We start from the raw sequence: 22,005 nt of genomic DNA on the forward strand, positions 1-22,005 counted from the left end.
CAACTCCTCACTCCCCAACAAGTCACGGGATTTGTCATGTATGAAGTCTTCTCCATCATTTCCAAGTCTCGCCCTACATCAGTGCCCAACAATGTGTTACAGTACAGTGCGTACAATAGATGCTCTTACATGCCATAACAACCTGCTTTGAACAGATTGCTGTCACCGGTCTACACAGTAACAGTGTGGAGCCCACTGGATCACTTCCTCCTGGTTTCACTTGTCGTGCCTTTGAAGCAGGCTTTAATAATAGGACCCAACAGAAGTCATTAAAAACACTCTCTGTCAGATTAAAAGGGAGCTTCAGTCCCAGCCACCTAACCACATTCAGCACAAACAGTAAAACACACGCACACGCGCAGAGGCGTGCGTGCGCACATACAGTTCACAGAAGTGGTTTACACAGAGAGGACCATTACTTGTGATGTACGGATGACTGCTGGCTCTCTCAACAACACTGAAAAATACTATCGGTGTCCGGTTTCTCCCAGCAGTGGTAAAAGCAATGAGTGGATTGATGTCCAAGGGGAAAAGGTGAGGGGAAATAAAGACACCCGTTTCTTCAGAATGTGTCATGTGATTCTCTCTGGGTCTCTTTTCTTTTCCGTTGTAGATGCTGCAATGTGTGCTGTAGCGGTGGTCTTGTGCTTAATGAATCCACTTCAGTGCAGTTCCTCTCCGTAAGCCTTTAGGTTTAATCCCTCAGTCTGGAGCAGTGATAGTCTGGCCCAGGGGATGACATCTGTGAATCGTTCATTAACTTGTAACCAGCAGCAGATGTCTTCAAAAACAACTCACAACATCCACGTCTTCTTCCTTTCCCTGCAACAGTCCTTTCTGCTTTGCTTCATTCATTGGGGGTCCAACTGGCTACACAGATCCGCTTACTGACGTAATATATGAAAGGAACATGCAATTGTATGTCAATGATGACTCATATAACCTATTTGAAAAGAATATGCACTTTTAGGACGATAATGTCACAACAATATGGGGCTACGAATGACAAAATGTGTCTAATGAGTTATCAGACAAGTCAAAAATAAAGTTTTTTTTGTCCTTATCCACCAATCAGTTGTCTCAATGAAATAAAAACAGAATCAACTTAACTCTGCTGTTATTTCTGCTGTCATTTTTTATTATCTCATTTTATTATTTTAACTCCCTCATTTTTGTGGTCTTGACGCATACTTAATAAGTTACCTTTTTTTTCCCCAGGCGACATTTTCTTTTCCTCATCATATGATGATGAGTCAGTAGTAGTCTCGCATTGCCAGTCCTGCCTTCCCTTCAGCAGGGACGCGCAGTCCGATTCTAGTTATTCTAAATTAGCTGATCGAACCTTTTGAATTTTGCCAGTTTTTACAAAATGTGACATCAGTTCCTCTGTGACACTCCGTCGTCCTTGACATTTAGTAGATGAAGTGTGAGACTGAATGCTTTCTGTCTCTTTAAAATCACATGCCTCGCTGGCTAAAACGCTTTAGCCACTGTTTTGATTGATTTATTTTTTAAGATAATTTTTTGGGGGTGTTTTAGGCCTTTATTTTGACAGGACAGCAGAAGACATGAAAGGGGAGAAAGAGAGGAGGGGAATGACATGCAGCAAAGGGCCGCTGGTCGGAGTCGAACCAGGGCCTGCAGCATCGAGGAGCAAACCTCTACACATGGGCAGCTATCTGGGCATCATAGCCTTCTAAGTTTATACATTGATGAGTTTGACTTTCTAAACTGATGCAGCAGGCCGGACACAGTATGCAGGAAGTAGGTGATCAACATGCACTGGTTGGACGAAAGTTAGCTTTAGCTATGTCATTTATTTATTATTTGTACATGATGTAGTCCATTATATTTTAACCTCCAACCTTTTACTGTATATCGTTAGTTTTCGGGGCTCCACAGCGCGATAGCACTCGGTGGAAGTGTAGCCTCCTGTGTGTAAAATGTGCCGTGCCACTTTGAACACCTGTGAAAGATTAAAACTGCTCGGCCTTAGGCCTTAAGATGGGCATGGAGCATATGAAGAGTTGGGTATTTCAACACTGACAGCCTCTCTATGGAAATATCATGTGTGACTTCAGGCGGGTTAACCAGAGCAGGAAGAGTGTGGTCTGTGTCTCACACATTGATACACATGTGACACCGCCTGATTCATCTGCTACTGTGCATCCATAAGCTTTCCGGCAGATTTAGCTTTATTCATTTATTTATTTTTACTTTTGGGACAAAGATTACATAGAGTGGATCTAGAGCTAAATTAGCCATGACTTTCATTAAACATTTTTAATGTTTCTGACATTTTTTTCTTTGCCCATGTACCAGGCAGACATAGCCTAGAGTAGACTTTTTTATGTGTTTATTTGATGTTTTGTGGACCACAAAAGTGAATAAGTGCGACATGCATCGCATAAAGAGGTGATTGAAACTGTGTGTGTGTGTGTATGTGTGTGTGTGTGTGCGGGCGTTACGGTACAATGTTGGAAATGAATGAGCCACCAACGACATGCGCTGGTTTAGTGCCACTCATGGGGATACGTCATCGTGAATTACAAGCCCTTAACAGTGCCGTCATGCTGTTTAGGCCCAATCGACCATGTCCAATCCTTTTGGCCGGAGGCGGCGCAACGTGATGGATTTCACAAATGTTTTTTTTTAAATCACATAATTGTACACTGAAGTGAGACAAGGAAACAGCAGTTTCGGAGTTCAGCCACATACTGTATATTACAGCCGTAGACAATAATGAAAGGCTTCACCGTACAGTCACATGAAATGTATTTTTAATAAAACACAATGTACACATATGCAGTCCTATGACCATACATTTGCTGGATCCTAATCATTAAACCTAGAATATGTCAAAGCATGGGTTTGTCTTTTTTTGCGTCTTCTTGAAAACATTGAAATCAGTAGATGAGGTCAAATGAATGTATTACAAGACTTTGCATGACATCAGAAGAAAAAAAACCCTTTTCCACGTGTTAAAGATATGCACTGTTATAAGGAACTCAAAGAATATTTCAGCATATAAGAGTAACAGTATGAGGCAAAAGTTCTCACGGAACAAGAAAAAAGTACAAAATAGAATTAATAAATAAATCAAATATATACCATATAAATGAAATAGCTAAGTGGCGGCTATGTTTATTATTTGTTTTTAATCATTTTAATCTGCAGCTTGGTATTACAACCAATTAATCTCTAAAACATTTAGAATGGTGAACGAGTCAATACTGAAAATACAGTAATAAGCTTTCATAATTAGATAAACTATGTACACATGAGTCTGTTGCCATGCTTGTCAAACAACTAAATTTCTTCTTTTGTTTTATATCCACACTATACAGTTAGAGCATAAAGCGGTTTGAACGTAAACAGTTTGTGCTGAGAATAAAATACTTTGCAACTATGCATGGTAATTTCTTTAATATTACTCTCAAAAATGTACATAACATAAAGGCCACACATAGGAACGCTCCGTCTCCATTGAGAGGGGAAGGTGAGGGTGGTTTTAACATAAATATAGGAACAAAAAAACTGTCTCTTTCAGTTCAAGATGCCCTTTTCTTGTCCATCAGCATCATTCGCTTCAGTCGAATCTCTATTGTAGCTTCATCTTCTCTCTTTTTTTTACACGCCCCCCCCCTCCCTTCCTACCCGCCTCCCTCCATCCGGCTCTCCCGCCTCCACAGTCTCTGGTTGCCCCTGCGTCTTCCATCACTCTGCACGGTTAATGGCATTGTTAATGACAGGAAATTTGTTGTCAACTGTAAAGGGTCCACGAGGCAAGGTAAGGGGGGGGGGGGCTGAGAGTCACCTGGCTGGTTACTGCAGCTGGGGGGCGGCGGGAGGCATGAAGCATGTGTAGTGTGTTGATACTGATACGGTACGTTAGAAAATATGTTTGTAGTGACGGACTCTTGGAGTTGTGGTTGTGTTTCCTGGTGTGCAGGGGCGGAGGGGGAAGGGGGAGGGGGGGGGGGGGGTTTGCAGCGGCTAGCAGCGTTGCGTTGGTTCTTTTTTTCTTTTTTTTTAATGGGAAGTCTAGTTTGTAGTTTTTTTAGTCCTCACGGCTGGGGCGCGCAGAGGCCAAGTGGTCGCTGTGCTGGTTCTGGGCCCGAAACCGCAGCCTCTGCTGTTCTTCTTCTTTGGTTCTTGGGTCGCTGCTTCCCTGAGTACCTGGGGGGGGGGGTAAGGGGGGGCGGGGGGGGGAGAAACAGAGAAGTGGTTATCCCTTTGATCAGTGCAACCTGCACTTGTTAAATTCTCCAGGTAATGGATTTCCTGTGTTTCAGACAACCTCATGTCAGAGTCCTTCTTCTCAATGCAGCGTGATCTGTTTCTATAGCAACTGTGACAGGACTGCCAAGGCTGGGCTACCAGCAGAGCAAAGCGGCCCCCCAGACACTTAGTGGCCCTGAAGGTCAAAGGTTTTCTGTGCGGCAATTACTTTGTGGTAACTTGATTAATTGCAAATCAGTTTGTAAATCCGTCAACAGGTGCCCACATCTTGTTGCTGCCCCAGGGCCCCGAGGTAGCTTAGACCTGCCCTGCATGTCATCCACCTAGCTGCTTTTTCCTAATCAATTCTCAGCTTTTCTGACAGAAATGTGTACTTCTGTTAGCTTAGTCCTTATAGGGAAACTGACGAGAAGTTCTGACGCATCCATACGAAAAAAGAATCTAAAACGTCAGCGTGTATCAGGTATTTTGTTTGTGAAAAGTTCAGATCTTTTCACAAACAAAATACCTGATACACGCGGACGTTTTAGATTCTTTTTTCCACACAGAACCACACAGAACAAACAGATCCATCACATCACCTCATCGACCTGGCCTCGCTTTCGGGAGGTGCTTGGCAGCAGTGTGGCGCTGCACTATGCAGATTTGTTTTTAGTGCACCAGGGACAGGGCTGTAGTATTGGTGACTGCACTATTCAAACTTGAATACAGTCAGACTGAATGTTGTGTTGTATTTGTACCTGTACCTAACAGCTAGGGATGGGATGACGCAACATATTGATGGGTGCAAAGAATTGTTTCCAAGCAACCGATTAATGACCAGTGAGCTTCACTTCTGTAACACGAAGGGATCTAAAAGCACAGTCATGAAACAGACTGCTGTGGAATAGATTATTGAACATTATATATATTATTTTTTATTTTATTTTTATTTTTGCTTTTATTTTGTATTTTTTTTTCTTCTTTTTTTTATGAGATGACTATACTTTCAACGATATTTGATGATTGTTTCTTTGTGAAGTAACCTTGGGTGTCGTGAAAGGCACTTTAAATAAAATGAGTTGTTATTATTATTATTATTATTATTATTATTATTATTATTATTTAGTGAACTCTATCTGCATATGTTGTGGTACTCAGGATTCGGTCCTTGGAGTTCATTCCACCATCAAAGCATTGAGAAAATGTAAAGAGATAAAGGTGATGGAATAAGAAGATAACCACTTGAAATCTGTTTTGATTTGCACAACAAGCAACTACAAAAGAATCAAAGTGTGCTTCGAGTATCATAAATTATTCATGAAGATTTCATAAAAGCCCTTGTCGTACAAGTTCTGCAACTTTTGTCATTTGAAGAGGCTGCAGTACATAAAGAAGTGAACCGTATATGAGGGAACATCACATATCAGGTCTTGGTTTGCCCCAGCACTCGGGACTGGACCTCAGTCTTCACTGCCACTGCAGTAGAGAGGGGAGATAAGTATGGGAAGTTGGAAAACTCTCTATCCAAGTTAGAAAGGTCTTCCAGCCCAAGGTTAATCCATCCCAGGTTTCACTGGGATGGGCAAAGCATGCTGGGAACTGACTTCCCGCTCTCATGGAAGCGCGTGTGGTGAAGGTTCTGCACCCACGGCTGTCTGTGACAGAGAAAACTCTGGCTACCGAACCGCAAGGCAACAATCTGGCTGCCAAGGCCACAAATAAGATAACGAGGTGTGTGTGCGAGATGTAGGTGGGGGGGGGGGGGGGGGGGGGGGGGGGGGGGGGGGGGGGGGGAGTGTGAGGGAATTTAAGGGAGAAGAAAATCTAATGGGGAGGGGAAAGTAGAGTAAGGCTTTGGATGATGAGACGCTATCTGAATCCTGATCTAGAACACAAAGCAACAAGCCACGCCATGGTTCACAGAGAGGGAAAGCACAGGAAAACGCTGCAGAAAAATAAGATTTGTGGTCTTATTACTGCACTTGTTGGAGATTTTTCTCTCACAAAAAACAGGTAACGGTGTGTAGAATGCGGCATTATCTCTAATTGCCTTCTCATACGTGCTGGCATCGCGGTGGCCTTTTAAGCACCCCTGCAAAAGACCTATTTCCCATTCTCAGGGCTACACTGATTTGAAAATATTCACTCGTTTAAGCCGACACGCATGAGAAAGCAAGATATTGCTCAGCCAACAGGGTCTCCCAATGAATAATACAGATGCATGCAAACATCAAACCATCTCAGAGCTATTTCCTGCAATTAATCTAATCTTGTTACTTTGAGTCACATTGCCAATCTGAGCCGTGGCAATAAAGGTTCTCGCGCACAGCTCCTAGTTAAAATCCCCCTTTGAAAACAACGTTCACATCTCTTCCATCAACCGCTCATGGCCTTCAATTGAATAATGTGACTTTGGTGGACTTTGTACACTTGCTTAGCTGATGCCACTTTGGATTTTTTGTTTTTTTACATGATTTACGCTACGGTAAAGTAAATCTGGAGCTGAGAGGCATTTGGCCTATAGGTTGGTTTTCCTAATTGCTCTTTAAAGAGGTAATTTTCGTTCAAAACAGTGTTGCTAGGTGCCTGATAAACACAGCTTACGGTGCAATCAACTCAAGACGAATTACATTTGACGGCAATAAAGTACATGATGCAGCATTAAACTCCCTCTGTAACGGGCAGAGCCTTCGTGGGCCATTCCTGGGACGCAGGGCAGCATTTAAACTGAAAAAAGCCTGTATTTACAGCAACTGCATGAAAAACAAAGACATATGTGGGTGTTAGGTTAAAACATACTTTTTCCTGGCTAGTTCGGGACTGGGCAGGAGATCTGTAATCCAAAGAGTTTTAACGCGCTCTGTAACAGCGCTTACACCGCACGGACACATGCAAACACACACACACACACACACACACACACACACACACACACACACAAAACTGCAGGGAAGAAACCACTGCACATGCATACGGAGTTCATGCGATGCTGATAGATTGCATAGATTCCCTAATTAGTCAATTTACATTGAAAAGACAACTTTTGAAAGCTTTGTGATCAAACTCATATTAACTCATATTGTTTCACCCATTATGTCCCTATTTCCTTCCCCATTTTTTTTTTTTAATAATTGCAAAACTGAGCCAAAAAAAACTAGCCACAGCAAGCCTTAGCTAACTCTAATTGTACCCAGCTGTTATTGCAAAAAGGATCAATATCCATTTTGATATCTTGCTTTACATATCTAAATAAGGTAGCTGAGTCGTGTCAGCTGTCGAGTCAAATTAACATGGTACACATGGAATTCACAAAACACTATTCCAAAAAAAAAAAAAGAAGACTAGGGAAGTTTTTACAGCAGGAACCAAATCCACTCAGTTGATGCCAGATGCCTGATGCCTGATGCTGAAGCTTTCCAATTGCACCTTTATAAATCACCAGATTCTGGATATCTCATTTGGATATCATATCCTGTGTACTGATAAGATGCACTCCATGTTATTTTTGTTTTGCTTTATCATTTTTATTTCCCGTCAGACACCGAATACTTTCAATCAAGCTCAACTCAAGTGTTAACTTGTTTCAAGCTTCAGCTAACTAACTGATGAGACATCATAACCTCACCTCCACAACAATCTATACCATATTTTACAACCCAATCTCAACGCTGACAGCTAGAGGGCAACCAATCCCCACATAAGCCCCTTCCCCCAGCCTCTGATAGCAGAGAGATGGTCTATCATATCCAACCAAGAACTCCCGTTTAGCCTTTCCTCAGGGCACTGCTTTCATCATCTCATATTTACGGCCGATGTAATCACTTAAGCTGATTACCCGGGTTCACAGAGGAAACAGTTTAATTTGCCTGGAAAGAAATGATTAAGTCATCTCAATTGCTTTCAAAACCAAGAACAAAATTCATAAATCTCAGAGCATGTAAAGATAATTTCGTCTTGGAAGGCACAGCAGGTTTCTAAATCATCTACTGTCTTTGTAACTGGCACAGTGAGGATCCAATCAAAGGAGTATGGCTTTTATCAGGAAATTAGAATCCTTATTTAGTTGTTTTTTTTTAGATATACTTTTCTTTCCGTTCTGGCTGCATTTACTATCACAACTGCAAACCCTAATTTCACCAATGTTTAGTTTTGCTTTATAGATATGATCTTCCTCTGCCAGCTTGACATTTGGGTTTGAAAATGAAAATTCAATTAAGCAAACAAACACAAATCTCAAGAGCAAATCAAAATGTTTTGTATTTCTGAATGAGAAACAGAGCCTGTGGTTGGCTGCTTGTTTACCGCTGTCAAAAATGACGTTTGTGGAAGTATTTTACGTGTCTGCGAGTGTGTGTGTGTGTGTGTGTGTGTGTGGGTGACTGACTGAATGATCAGCCCTATACCCTATACCCTATATATCCCCTTTATGCTTGTGCATCAGTCATTGTAATATATCACCTATGTGAGCTTGAGAAATACTTAAGTGTCATTTTCAATCGTTTCAGCTGCCAAACCAGTGAGAAAAAGAAATATTAAACTCCTGTTGCACGCACTGTGGTAGACGTTCCTCCATAACCTCTCAAAGCCAGCCGGAATCCACCGCTTTTTCATTTTCTTCCCCGCCATTTGGCTTCTCCCTTCTCCCTTTCCCCCTCTCCGTGTCCCTGCCATTGCTCTTTGAGGCTCTCAGCAATAATTGAGACGACGGCATGGTGAAGGTCCAACTAAGAGTTAAGCGCTATTAGACGTATCATATTATTAGGCTCGCACTCCAGAATAATATCTCCTTTGCGGAACGGCAATGTGATTGCTTGTCCAACTGATGCTCCGAAAGATAATCAGTCAAATCCATATCCAGGGGGAAGGAAGCCAAAGCCAAAGCTCCCTTCATCAGTGTCAAAGCTAATATCTTTGTTTTGGAAATAGGGACCAAAGTCAAGAATATGCATACGTTTACATGGGCGACAGTGTCATATTCTCGGAAATAAGGCTTTTATTCACCATTTTGTCACTCAGCATAGGTTAGAGGAAAACTTTGTCTCTTTGCTGGACCCGTGGCTACTGCGGAGAGGGTTTGGGGGGGGGGGGGGGGGGGGGGGGGGGGGGGGGGGGGGGGGGGGGGGGGGGGGGAATCTGTATGTTGTCCTACAGTATAATCCCAGAGGCCATGACCTGCTGAAAAAAAAGAGCAATGCACCGACTGTCGGCACAGGCCAAGTCATTTCATCCACTAACGGCAGTGCAGGAATCGAAGGCCTAATCTTATCTCCATTGCTTGCGGTTTTAGAAAAGAATCAATGGCGGACCTCGAGAAGGCATTAGGACCTACGGTAAATGGGATCCTATACTGCTGAAAACTCTCCCCTGCTCTCCTGTTACCTCATCCCTCCACTCGAAACAGACGGTCAATTAATAACTTTCGTAGGACAAAGAGAGGGGGTTGGGGGCAGGGGGGTGGACAGGGATGGGGATGGGGGTGGGGATGGGGATAGGGATGGGGATGGGGATGGGGATGGGGGATGGAGGGCCTGGGTTGGGCGGAAGAAGAAAAAAAACAATTCAAACGAATTTTGGTGAAGATTTGGGTGGATTTAAGGAAGGCAAAAAACGAGATTTTTGGCGGCTCGTCTTTTTCATAAACAGGCCGAAGCGGAGGCCATTATTTGTGAGGGAAGGAGAGAAGTACTGGCGCCAGTGAGATTTGATTTCAGTGGCAGAAATTGGATTAGCGGCCATTAAGGGCCTCCTCACACATACATTTATAATGCTGTGAAGGGGAACGGATCTGTAGCCAGCCAGTGGTCTCTTTTACTCACACACCGACAACTCCTCTGTCTGGGAAAAGGTTACGGACGCTAACGCTTCTGCTGCCGAACCTTGTTTTCAGTTGATTTATAGGTGGGACACAGTGACCTCAAGTGACCAATAGTTCATTAAGGCGTAGGCCAGAGGTAGGCCAGCACTTTTCACGGCGCCGTGTACTGTTGACCGCCTGCAGGGAACTGCTCTAGAAGGGTAATTTCACATTTTGATTCGCACAGCATGATACAGATGAAAATAACGCCTATGTGTAAAAAGGTGGGACTTTGTAACAAATACAGACAAAGTGAAAAAGCTACAATATTTGGGAGGAAAACTGCTGGGAAATACTGCGTCAGAGCCCCAGACGTCAGATGTAGGAAAAAGGAAATGAGCCTTATGACAGAGAGGACAATCATTTACAAGAAGCTCATCTTGCCAACCGACTGACAAGAGGCTCTCTGCACAGCGTCACTTAGCCCTAACAAGGTTACCCTGGATCACACTCTTTTATTCACTTTTTCATTCTGTCGTTCCCCTTTCCCCCGTGCTCTGCTTCCTATCACCGCGCTGCGAGGCGAGAATGATGTAAAACATATGCGTTCCGATTTTTAAAAGCTAATGTTGGGATTAGGTCGGTCATTATTTTCTCATCTATGACCCGACGGAGGATCTGCGCGGAGATTAAAAAAGCCGGTCAGCTCACCGCTCGGGCCCTTTGATGCTTCGTTTCACTGACAATAAGTTAAAGCGAAAACCCGACTCGGAGATTAAGGTCTCTAAGCGGAGAAGTCCCGGCAACACATGCATGACTGAGACGGTGATTAATACGCCTGATGGTCAGTGCAGACAGTGTGCTCTCTCCCCCCTCTGGAGAAGGCCGATCACACCAGCAAGAAGCAGCCCCAACCTGTCCAGTAAGGTTACAGAACAGATGATGTTACATGTGACATTAAAGTTCTTCTCCATCCATCAGTCTACTCAGAGTTCAAAGTCACGCTCTGCTGCGTTTCACAATACGGGGACTGTTTCCCCTGTGCTGTTTGGGTTACCACCTCTGGCTCGAGCGCTCAAAGGTACGTTATCAAGTAGAAACCCTCGATGACAGATGTTAAATTAGGCCGACTTCCAAACAGTTCAAAGAGTCGGAATTGGCTTTCCAGAGCTGTTTCCTCTAGTACACCTTTCCTTAAACACTCATGCAGTGTTTCAGCACTGTTGGAAAGTTGGGAATTACTTCTTCCTACTGTACTTGGAAAAATTAAATGGCATAATCCCTTAGGTCAAATTTCCAAGTTGGAAACTTGGGGCATGATTTCTCAGGTTTCTGAGACGCCCTTTGATGCAGACATGTCAACATGGCACTGTAATCCTTAAATTATTAAAGTCAATATACAGCGTTTGCATTAAAACATCTGTGCCGCAAACTTACTTTATTTAAGTGAATTGAAAAAATGTAATAAGTTTCTTGTTACTCACTGAAAAATGACATTATTTTTACGTTACTCAGCCCAGCTCAGTGCCTTTAAACAACTCGGGATCACATCTTCTGAGGTATATATCACTACCTTAGCATCTGTGACTGCAATGCAGCACACCAGAGGTGCAGTGCACACAGTGAAGCTGCGGGGCTAACACACCCTGCTACTCTAAACTAAACCACAGTGAAGAATGCCGGCGAAACCCATGTGGGCAAACGCTGCATTCACGCAACTTTGGCAGAATAGGAATTTGGAAGAGTTGCATGCATTATTCCAAGAGGGTCAGCCCTAATGCTAATCTTGCAGTCAAACCAGGCCAAGGTGCTCGTGAGCAAGGCACCGAACCCCCTTCAACCGCTCAGGGCGCCTGTTCAGCAGTTGCACCCCCCTCACTCTGACATCTCTCCATTAGTACATGTAAAGGACCTGAGCATTTGTGTATTTCAGGCCTGTGTGTAGTGTGCAATAACAGCAGAGTGTTGTAATTTCCCCATATGGGATTGATAAAGAGTGTAAATAATTATGTAAATTAAATTATAAATTATAACGTGAAAGCAGCAAAAGCTACCGATGCATACCTTGCAGCTAGGAAAACACATAAATAAGACAACTTTGGAATTTCCTGGAGGTGAGCAGAGATGGGAAGTAACAAAGTATTTGTACTGTACTCAAGTCAATTTTTCTGATATTTCTACTTTATTTTACTATTGTTTTGTGGCGACATCTTACTTTTATTCCTTACAGTTTAACACAAATATTGGTACGTTCTACTCCTTACATTTTACATAATTGGCTCGTTACTTTAGTTTTGTACAAGAGGTTGTCATGTCAGAGAAAAGCACGGATGTCGTGCACGCTACACGGAGAAGAAAGTGTGAGGTTATTATTTGGGAAAGGGATAGTTGACCGTGTTAAGTAGTGCTATCAATGTTGAGTTTTTGATCTCTAGTTTGAGTATATCCCTTTTATAACACCTTAAAAAGTGCATTGGCTTTTGTACTGTCACCAGTTTAACTACTGCAATGCATGACTAGTGCAGCAGGAACATTCTTGACTGGAAAAAGTAGAAAAAGTTGTTTGCATGGAAAAAAAAATACACCGTGGCTTTTGAGCCCACATTTAAAAATGGCCATCGTTGTTTTACCCTTGTTGCCCAAATTAATTTCCCCCTAACCCTAACAGCTTCAGATCCACCATAAAAACAGAACGCGTTTCCTATAAACTCAACATCAAAATATAAGCATGTCTCTCCTAAACTGCCCCAAAGCAGTGGTTCACAGTGGTAAAGCGGTTCAGCCATTATTCCTGAATGTCTGGTGAGGGTACCAGACACAGCAAAGAAGAAATTAGTTCTGAGTAGTTAAATCACATGACGTTATATGGTTTCTTTCTGGGCTGTGACATCCTGCCAATTGTTAGGGTTTTCCCACTTCCGCTCGAAGCTGCCACAACGTAACGACTTGTCGTCGAGCTTTAACCCTCATGTTGTCCTCGGGTCAAATTGACCCCTTTTCCTATATCAATGTTCTTTTTAAACTACCCAATTGGAATTACCCAAAATAACATGATTGATTCCACACAACAATCTTTGGCAAGTACAAATCTCTACTTTCATTCATTTTGGGGTGTCTCTTTCAATTTCATAGCATTTGAAAAAAACAAATTTAAGTGGTTTTGAAATAGTATTGAGTAAAAGTTGACATATTCCAGTCTGTGATTAGCCATCAACATCCATTCCTTTAATTATAGTCTAAATAATTCCTAATTTCTGCTTTTCTAACTCAAACATTAGGTATAATTTCCTAGAAAAGAGGTTTATTGACCATAAATTCCAAAAATTACGGCAAAACTAAAGTTAATAAGTTAGTGTTTTCTAGTGCTGAAAACGTCAAAGTGTCAAACATCTACAAAAGCGTCAACATAAGTGTTGATTTTTTTGTGAAGGCAACACAGGGGTTATAAGCAAAGATGTGTCCTGCGCACGCTGTCGCCCCCTGCAGCGAGGAGACGTCATTTCAATAGAAGCCTGCTGCCACTACAAAACTTTGAAAACGTGCCAGCCATTGAGGTTTGATGCTCTCTCTTCATTATTCAGTTATTTTTTAAACAAAGGCATATAACTGATCATTATCGACTTTTTCCCCCACTAAATGGAACCTTGGCGTACTGCAGTGGCTTCACACAGCCAATGGTGTCATGGGGCTAACGTCAGCAGCCAGGCAGCGACCAGGCATCCCGACCGGCCCGCTGGGTCTGATGCTCCTCGAAAAAACCGCAGGCCTCAGAGTGAAGTGAGCAGGCCCCCTCTGCGGTCTGCTATCTCCCCACTGACTCATCGACACATCTGGGCCTAAGTATATGGGGCTCTCCTGCCCCCGGGCACGTGGGTAAATGAGGGATGATTAGCTTCAGTTGACTTTAATGAATGGCTTAATGTTGTGTTTCATTTCTGATGAGAAAAATATAAAGCTCAGCACTTATCAAAGGGAGGCCCCGCGCTGGTGTGGGTCTGTTTGTTTTTGTATTTGTTGTGAGCGTGGGGGCGAGGCGGGCTGAGCTGAAGATAGCCTCACCATTTCAGGGAGTGGTTTCAAAAATGCTGGGATACACAGTAGCAAATCCATAATTCTAGCAGTGAAGCTGCTACAGATGTGGACTCTGTTAGAAAACGGCACCCCACTTTGATTTCCACGTCTTCCACTGTAAATAAAGATGAGACCTCTAAAGGCTTTGATCCATTTTATAATTCCCACATGCTTTGATATAAAGCAGGATGTGTCTCACAGAGTTATGATAGTCACCGATCTTCTTCTCCGAAAAGTGTATTACGTTGAGCTGATGAAATCAATCATACAGTAGACACAAAATCCCTCATGGATGCATTTGTTCATTTAATCTTTGATAACCAGCTGCTCACAAGCTACTCTGATATAACCGTAATCTACATTTCTGTGTCTTTACACAGCGGCTGCAGCTCAGTACTGTTCATTATCTTTGCAGAGCCATTAAGAAGTAGAAGCTAATAAAAGCTGTACTTGGCAGATCAGTTTAGTGTACTTTTACACACTACCTTTTCATTTATTTTTTTTACAGCAGATCAGGCTTGGCATCCTCAAATGAAACTCACTCACTCCAGAGGACGTCCAAAGCCCATCCCGCTTTTAAACACATATTTGGAACATTTATTATCTATCCGAGGAGGTGAATCTGCATTTCCAGGATCAGTTTTAGTGTAATGCCTGGGCCTCGGGTAATGGAGACGGGTTGGGGGGGTCGACCCCCAATGGAGTGCCCTGGCTTGGGGATTTACCTGTCTCTGCCCCCTCCCATGAACTCTGGGTCTTCACCAACAATCCCTCTGCATTATAAAACCCCAACTCACTTTAAGGAGAAGAATAAAATGGTTGTTAACACAGCCACGAGGAGGCCCGCAATAAGGTGTGCTAAGAGGAAAGGGCTTTCTGCAGCCCTATGGGGCTAGGGTGGAGGCTAAGGTGGAGGAGGAAAGGATGAATGAGGGTTTCAACAAACAATCTGTCTACTACTGGCAAGTCGTACATGCTTAAAGTCCACCCTAGGGTGGACATTGGTATGTCAGTGGACACTCACAGTTTGCCCTACCGCCCTGTATATCTTAGGAATCACATGCTGCTTCTCAAGTCTCCTGTTTAACAGCTCCTCTTTCCTACCTTGAACCGGAAGTTGTTCCGAGGCGGGATCCATGAGAAGCTATGACAGAGGATAAACGAGAGCAGCCTTCCCGCAAGCCATGCAGCTAAAAAGCCGTTTTGCTAACTCCGCCCATAGAGCTGATTTTGGAGGAAAGGACGTCCCAGCTCTCTGAAAACTCATTCCCTCGTTTCCTCTCACCTCACATGATTTCCTCGCAAAAGCAGGGAAGCAAGCGAAGGAAACAGGGATGCGATTTAAGAAAAATGGAATGAACAAAAAATGGCATGCCTATCAAGCTTGGGCTTGGGGCTGCAGTAAGAGCATGTTGGAGAGTTTGGAGAGGGGTGTCTTTTTAGCCTTTCTAAAGCCAGAAACACAGAAAAGAACACAAATATAAAGAATGGATTAGGTATTGTTGGTCTGCTCCAATGTAAGCTGCAACTAACTACACAACCAGCAGAAAGCATTACCTCCTAACTGCATTAGTTTGTGTGGTTCCAGAGAGTTCCAGTGTTACAGTAGTGTTCCTCCACTGTGTGGAAGCCTGGTCCTGGATTCTATCACAGTTTAGGGTAATGTTAGCAGCTCTGTCCTGCTTTTTATTGGATGAGCAATCCGCGGCCAAACTCATTACCAGAGAGCGGTACATTTGGCAAACATCACGTAGTCCTGATCCTAAAAGGTTTTAAAGTAAATACTAAAACATGCTGTTTGAAAATATGAAGTATATAAACTCAGCTGCCAAAAAGAACGCAATAAACGTCTGATCTGTCACTTTTCCTAATAGCTATATAATACTAGGTATACCTCTACACGGCAATGTAGGAACAATTACTTCTGTGTCTGTTACATGGATCATCAACTGTTGAGATTCTGACTAGGGATGGCAAGGATTAACCTTTTAGTTAGTTAAACAGTTAAAAACAATGTTATTAAAACAAAAATGAAAAAGTTTTTGCATGATAAGACATTAGGCTATACAATCTTTTCATAAAGGTATACAATGTCACGCGTTTTTTAGGCTATAACATTTTTTTTTTGGGGGGGGGGGGGGGGTTTAGTGCACTGGAGAACTGTGGGGAGGGAGGGGGGATGAGGAGAAGGAGGGAGGGCCGAGCTAGCCTCCGTTTTGTTTGAAAATACCTTCGAACGTCAACAAGAAGTGCCGTCACCCAACATCGCTTAGAGCGCCTTTAACTGCTAGTTAATTTGCTAAAATGCTAATGCTAATCAAAATTCATTCAAATTCAAATTGTCACGCATAATACCAAAAATATAACAATACTATCATAAGGAATGAATTAAACGATGGATTCCACTGTAATCATTTGAAATGTAGCATTTAAATGTGAATCTGTCACTGCCGGCGCTGTATTGTACCTCTTTATATAGGTGGTTTTTTTGGTCAGGACGTACTTGGCTTAAAAAAGTCATTTAAAGGGGGTACAATATTGAAAAAAGTTCAAGAAAAACTAGTGTAGAATATTTCAGGTAGACACACAGCTAACAACCCCGCAAAAAAGCCTCTGTATTTCTTTAAGCAATTGGTGTAAAATAGATAGCAGAGATGGCACAAAGGGAGGAGAATGCCGGCTATCATCCCACACTTGTAACCAATTATTTCAATAAATCATTACCATTAGTCCCCCTATACGTCTGCCAACAAATGTTGAAACAGTGCCCAGGCAATTTTGTCTGACTTTATCTGAAGTAAATAGCTGTAGCTCTGAAAAACAACAGATTTGGACATACGTGGTTTTCACCCAACAGCGATGATATGAGCCCTGTGTCGTGTGAGAGCAGAAAGCTTGACGTAGCAACAATAACTAAGCAAGTGCAGGGTGTTATGGGTACATTGAGAGAAAACAAGGCGACCGTGTGTGTGATCCCCACAGTCGCCCTCTCCACCTCGTATGCGTACAACAACGTGTGTTCATGCACGTGTGCGCACACACACACACTCTCTCCGTTCTCTATTTCCACCTGGTCTCAGTGGGTCTGTAAGGGAACACAGGAGGATATAGGAGGAAATTGTCCAGCATGATTCCCTCTTTATATCTCATTTCTGCACAAGTCTTTTTATCCATTCCACTCTCTACTAGGAAACCCCGGGAGGAAATCCCTCACATGTTTGGACTCGGAGCACAACTGTCCCAAAACAGGACCAGACCCTAACAAGCAGGGAGCCAAGCTAAGTCAGACGGGCTTAGACACTAAAACAGAGACAGGGGCCATCAGGATCATGTCGCAATCCCCGTGCAATGTCCAGTGTTGAGGGAATCAAGTCTGGCCGGCCGTGTTTTGTTTTCCTTGATTGTTCAACTAACTCGCGGAAGGCGCTGTTGCTCAGTCTCCTCTGATGATCCAACAGACTGCACATAGTTTTTGATAAAAATAGTTCAATAGATCACAGCGGAAGAAAGGGGGACGGGTGTGTTTGATGTGCTCGCAGAGCTCCTGTTGCATTGGGAGAGAGGTAAAGCCAATCCAGGAAGGGCTTGATCCTCTCTAAGGCCTGTGCTGCATCAAACACTTGTCAAACACCAGGCAGACGGACAGCTGAGTGGCTCTGACAGATCTGATCACAGACACAGGCAATGAGAGTCACGGCCGCTCAGTCCCCTCTATCCAGGCAGCGCTCTCCCAGTCTTGTCAATAATCCCCCTTCGACTCACTAAAACACAAACAGAGGGCTTTGAGGCATATGGCAGACATTTTCTTGTTGTTTTTAGCTGTGTATGATTACAGTGCAATTTCAACGGTCATTTCAGGGTCTCACATCGCCGAGAGGTTTTGTGTACTCCAGAAGGCAGAAGCATCTGTCAGAGATGCAGCTAGGGGAGGGAGAAAGGAATCAAATCAAAGGGATGCTTAAGCTCCCACTAATCCGAAAGAAATGTCTCAAGGCCTGTCGGGATCATGGTCCTGAACCTTGCCACCCAGCGGGAAGGAGCGTTTATGTTTGAAAGGATTTGATCTGGTACCTGGGAATGGGTTGAGTTGCATGACACCGACCACTCAATCATGTCTGGAGATTGTCCTCTGAGAGCCATCAAGTTAAATTCACTGAAAAGGCAATATCGTAGGTATTTCTCGCATAGCAGATCACTCAGAAAACAGACATGGGAAAAGTACTCGCCATATGTCTGTAGGAATATCCTAAATTTAGGGAGGTTGTCACCTATCCTAGAAAATGTTAAGAATCAGACGCACAGTTATTTTGTAGTTCATAACTGTATAATGTTGTGTAAACACAGCATTCTTATCATCAATTCTATTATAGGGAACATATTAACGTGTTAACGTATCATATATAAATTCCCAAAATGACATATTTCCCTTTTTGACATTTTGAAATGTAATTGAAATACTAAAACACTCAATACATTTACTACATTTGGCTGCAACCACCAAAACTGAACATATACTTTGCAAAATCATCCTTGCATATAGTACGTATGTCTAAAATGACAGTTATATCACACGCATAGCAGCATATTTCAGAGAACAAATTCCCCTTGTCTTTGACTTACATGATGTCTGGGACGAGGAGCACAGAGCATCTTTAAAAATATGTTTTTTATCTGTAACTTTACCGCTATATTCCACTGGGAGTGGAAACTTTATTATTTACTTTTAATGTAAAAAGAAACTTTTTGTCTGAAATGCTCCATTTTAGCGCCTGTCTCTTTAATTAAGCTTCACTCCCAAAAAAGCCCAGATTGCTCTGATTGGTCAGCGTTTCCAGGTCTTCCGTATTTGCGTTCATTGCAGCCGGGGAAAAGACTGTAACGTCACTGTTGCAGAACTTTCTACACATATATATATATATATATATATATATATATATATATATATATATATATATATATATATATATATATATATATATATATATATTTACATATAAATAATGCAGTTGTGATATCACAATCCTGATGGCTTGTTTAAAGGCACCGTTTCTGAATACAGGCTGTGGATTGTACATTCACTTTCACAGTATTTATATAGCACCTCGACCTGCTTTGCAACAAAATAAAAAAATTTAAATCTCACTTTTTACAATATGGGACCTTTAATGGCGATTGGTTAGACGTGTGTATAAATACCCTGCTCTGAGCAGGCTGTTCATAGTTACTGGCTCCAGACCAGTGAATTTTCTTTCAACTCACAGATAAGCAGTTTATCACGGCAGACAGGCATGTGTCACTAACTTGTGCTAGTATTTCCTCCGTTAAGCTGAAATTGCTAACCTGTGACATCACCTCAGTGTTCAGCTTTTTTTTGTTTTAATGGGGGTGTAGTGCTCTACAACCATGGTAAATTGGCTTTGGCCTCTACTTACCACTATAATGGCACTGTGATTAGTCTGCAATCCCCCCACTGTATTTGTCACTGTTAATTCATACACACACATATAGAAAAACAGCCAGACACACAGAGAGCACACCCAGACACCCAGGTCTGGCAGGACTGTACTTGCTGCTTTGTTGTGTCTGCATGTCTGTCCTCTGGGTCCACGCTCATGGACACGAGTGGGTCAGAAGCCACAGGCTCTCTTTCTGTAATTAAAAGCTGTGATATCTCTATAAAGACGCCCACCAGAGATGGAGAAAGAGTGGGACTGAGGGTGGAAGGAGCAGGAGTAGTAGTGGCTGAGCCAGTGCAACTGTGCACCAGATGTTTTCTGGCTCCCCTGTTCGGCTTCCTTCTTTTCTCCTCCAGCCAGACCACTGGAGAGGGAGGACTCAAGTACACGAAGCGCTGCCTCGCAACGTTGTGCGCCACGCGAACACATCCTCCTCTGTGGCATGCACATTGTTCCTCCGACGGCTCCGCGTTGTGATACGTGATACATGAGCGAGAGGGTGTCATTCGAGTGCGAGACAGGAAAAGAGAATGGAAACAGGGATGAGAAAGAGACTGAAAAAGACTTGTTCTGCCTGTGAGGTCTATTTCTTTATTGTTTGGCGGTGTCTATTACACGGGTCTTGCACTCACGGCTATGTGAATGTGTGTCTGTAAGTGCATGTGTGTGTGTATGGGTCCTCATCTGCCTGGTGTGGTGGAGATGTGGAGATGAAAGTGTTTGCGGCCCACAGGAGAGCTGGCAGCAGCGTCGGACTGGAGGTCTGGCAGACAGAAAGAGGAGGTGCAGGGATGCAGCACCATCAGACAGATCCCACGCTATGACGTCTATATGAGGTGAGAAACCTCGACACAGGGGCGTACTCCGGCACAGGCTCGGACCAATACAGGCACTTGATGTTTTTTGGCTGGACTGAAGCAGAAAGCGGATATTTTGTTTGTTTTTTATGCTTGCATTTCACCATTCCAAACACTTCCAATAAAGTAGAATTTTCCAGTTTTTCCGTTTCCTGTATGCCTATCATGATAGAAAGGCCTCTGAAACTACATTTGGATCATCACATCTCACTCCAAATCCGTACAAATTAAATGTTTTAAAGCAGGGTAGGCAGGTTTCCTTATTGGTTTTACAGATTGCCACCCCTGAAGCTGCTCTGTAAAATCCTTTAACACCTCACTGTATCCATTTCTCTGGCCCGCCTTCTGATATAAAATGAAGAAAAAATAATCACAGACTGCGGTCAGGAGGAAAAGCTCCATCATATCACAAGTGGATCGTTCTAGCTGGTAGTATTTCATAAAAGACGAAAACAAGAGAGTCCATGTATGAATCCAACCCTACTTCAAAGATCTCATCACAAGCTGTTGCCATCCATCCCTGTAAAGACACAGACCGTGTCTCGTCTGCTGTCAAAAAAAAAATCACAGGGTGTAACAGCACAATCTGCCCATCAAGGGAATGTTCAGTGAAGGCGCGCTTTACGGTCCTGACCGTGTCATGGGCAATATCAGCCCATATACCGCTCAGCGGGGGGAAATAGCTCCCGTTAGTGGGGCATGAGAACATGAAAACATTCCACTTCTATCCATCTTTTTCCCCTTCTCCTCCTCTTCCTCCTCCTCCTTCTTCTTCTTCCCCACTCCAGTTTGCTGCCACTTTGTTTGTTTGTGTACGTCTGTTTTTGATGGAGGTGTTGATGTCGGCCCATATGCCTCATTTCCTCTGCCAGAAGAACGACAACGGAAGCCTCGCAACCAACGCAGTGTTCCTCCTCTTTGACAAAGTCACGCTGAAACAATATGTGCAAGCAGGATGTCAAGCTTAGAAATAATCCACACGGGTCATGTTTTTATAAAACTATGCAGCTTGTAGTCACTGCTGAGAGTGAACTTCTGTCCATGTTTTGGCTGCCGAACAGACATCTACTTAACATCAAAGTGCATCCCTGAAAGATACCTACATTTGCTAGCTTGGATTTATTGGAATAACACTGCGACCAATGCACACTTCACAATAAAGCGGGTTAAACAAATAAGAGGACTGCTGTATCTAATGTGTGTACATGAGTCTACAAAAGGCAGTTCAGCAAAACCACAACTCAACTGGGCCAAAGAGTGTGAAAAAAAATACCCTTCACTAACACCCCTCCTCTTTCTTCCTGCTTGGAAAAGACCAGATGACAATAATGTGGAGTATGGAGCCCCAGTGAGCGCTGCTGACCCCTCCTCTTCCACCTCCCTCCTTCCATCCCTCCACCCCTTGGTCTTTGAAAGGCCTCCACATGTTTATGGCTCATGCCTGTGGTATGACGATGGATTCTCCATATAAAAGCCGGCAGGATCATGGGGTGTTTCAAATATTGCTCTCTGAAGACAGTTGCTGACAAAATGACAGCAGCCATATTTATTTTGGTCAGAGAGCACAGGCACTTAGTGGGAAGTTAATCAGAGACCCCCCCCC

At 43.2% G+C, this 22,005-nt stretch overlaps 1 protein-coding gene across 3 annotated transcripts in view; it reads right to left on the reverse strand.

Annotated features, from left to right (window-relative positions):
- Positions 1 to 2,758: 2,758 nt before the first annotated feature.
- Positions 2,759 to 22,005, reverse strand: part of rspo2 (R-spondin 2) — a 72,960-nt gene continuing 53,713 nt past the window's right edge. For 2 of the 3 annotated variants that reach the window (XM_032519437.1, XM_032519436.1), the window contains exon 6: positions 2,759 to 4,179. In XM_032519437.1, coding sequence (XP_032375328.1) covers positions 4,061 to 4,179 — 119 coding nt within the window. In that variant the 3' untranslated portion in view covers positions 2,759 to 4,060. The remainder of the gene's footprint in view (positions 4,180 to 22,005) is intronic. The other variant, XM_032519438.1, reaches the window with a different exon arrangement.

This window comes from Etheostoma spectabile, chromosome 6 (genome assembly GCF_008692095.1).
Source record: "Etheostoma spectabile isolate EspeVRDwgs_2016 chromosome 6, UIUC_Espe_1.0, whole genome shotgun sequence".
Taxonomy (NCBI): domain Eukaryota; kingdom Metazoa; phylum Chordata; class Actinopteri; order Perciformes; family Percidae; genus Etheostoma; species Etheostoma spectabile.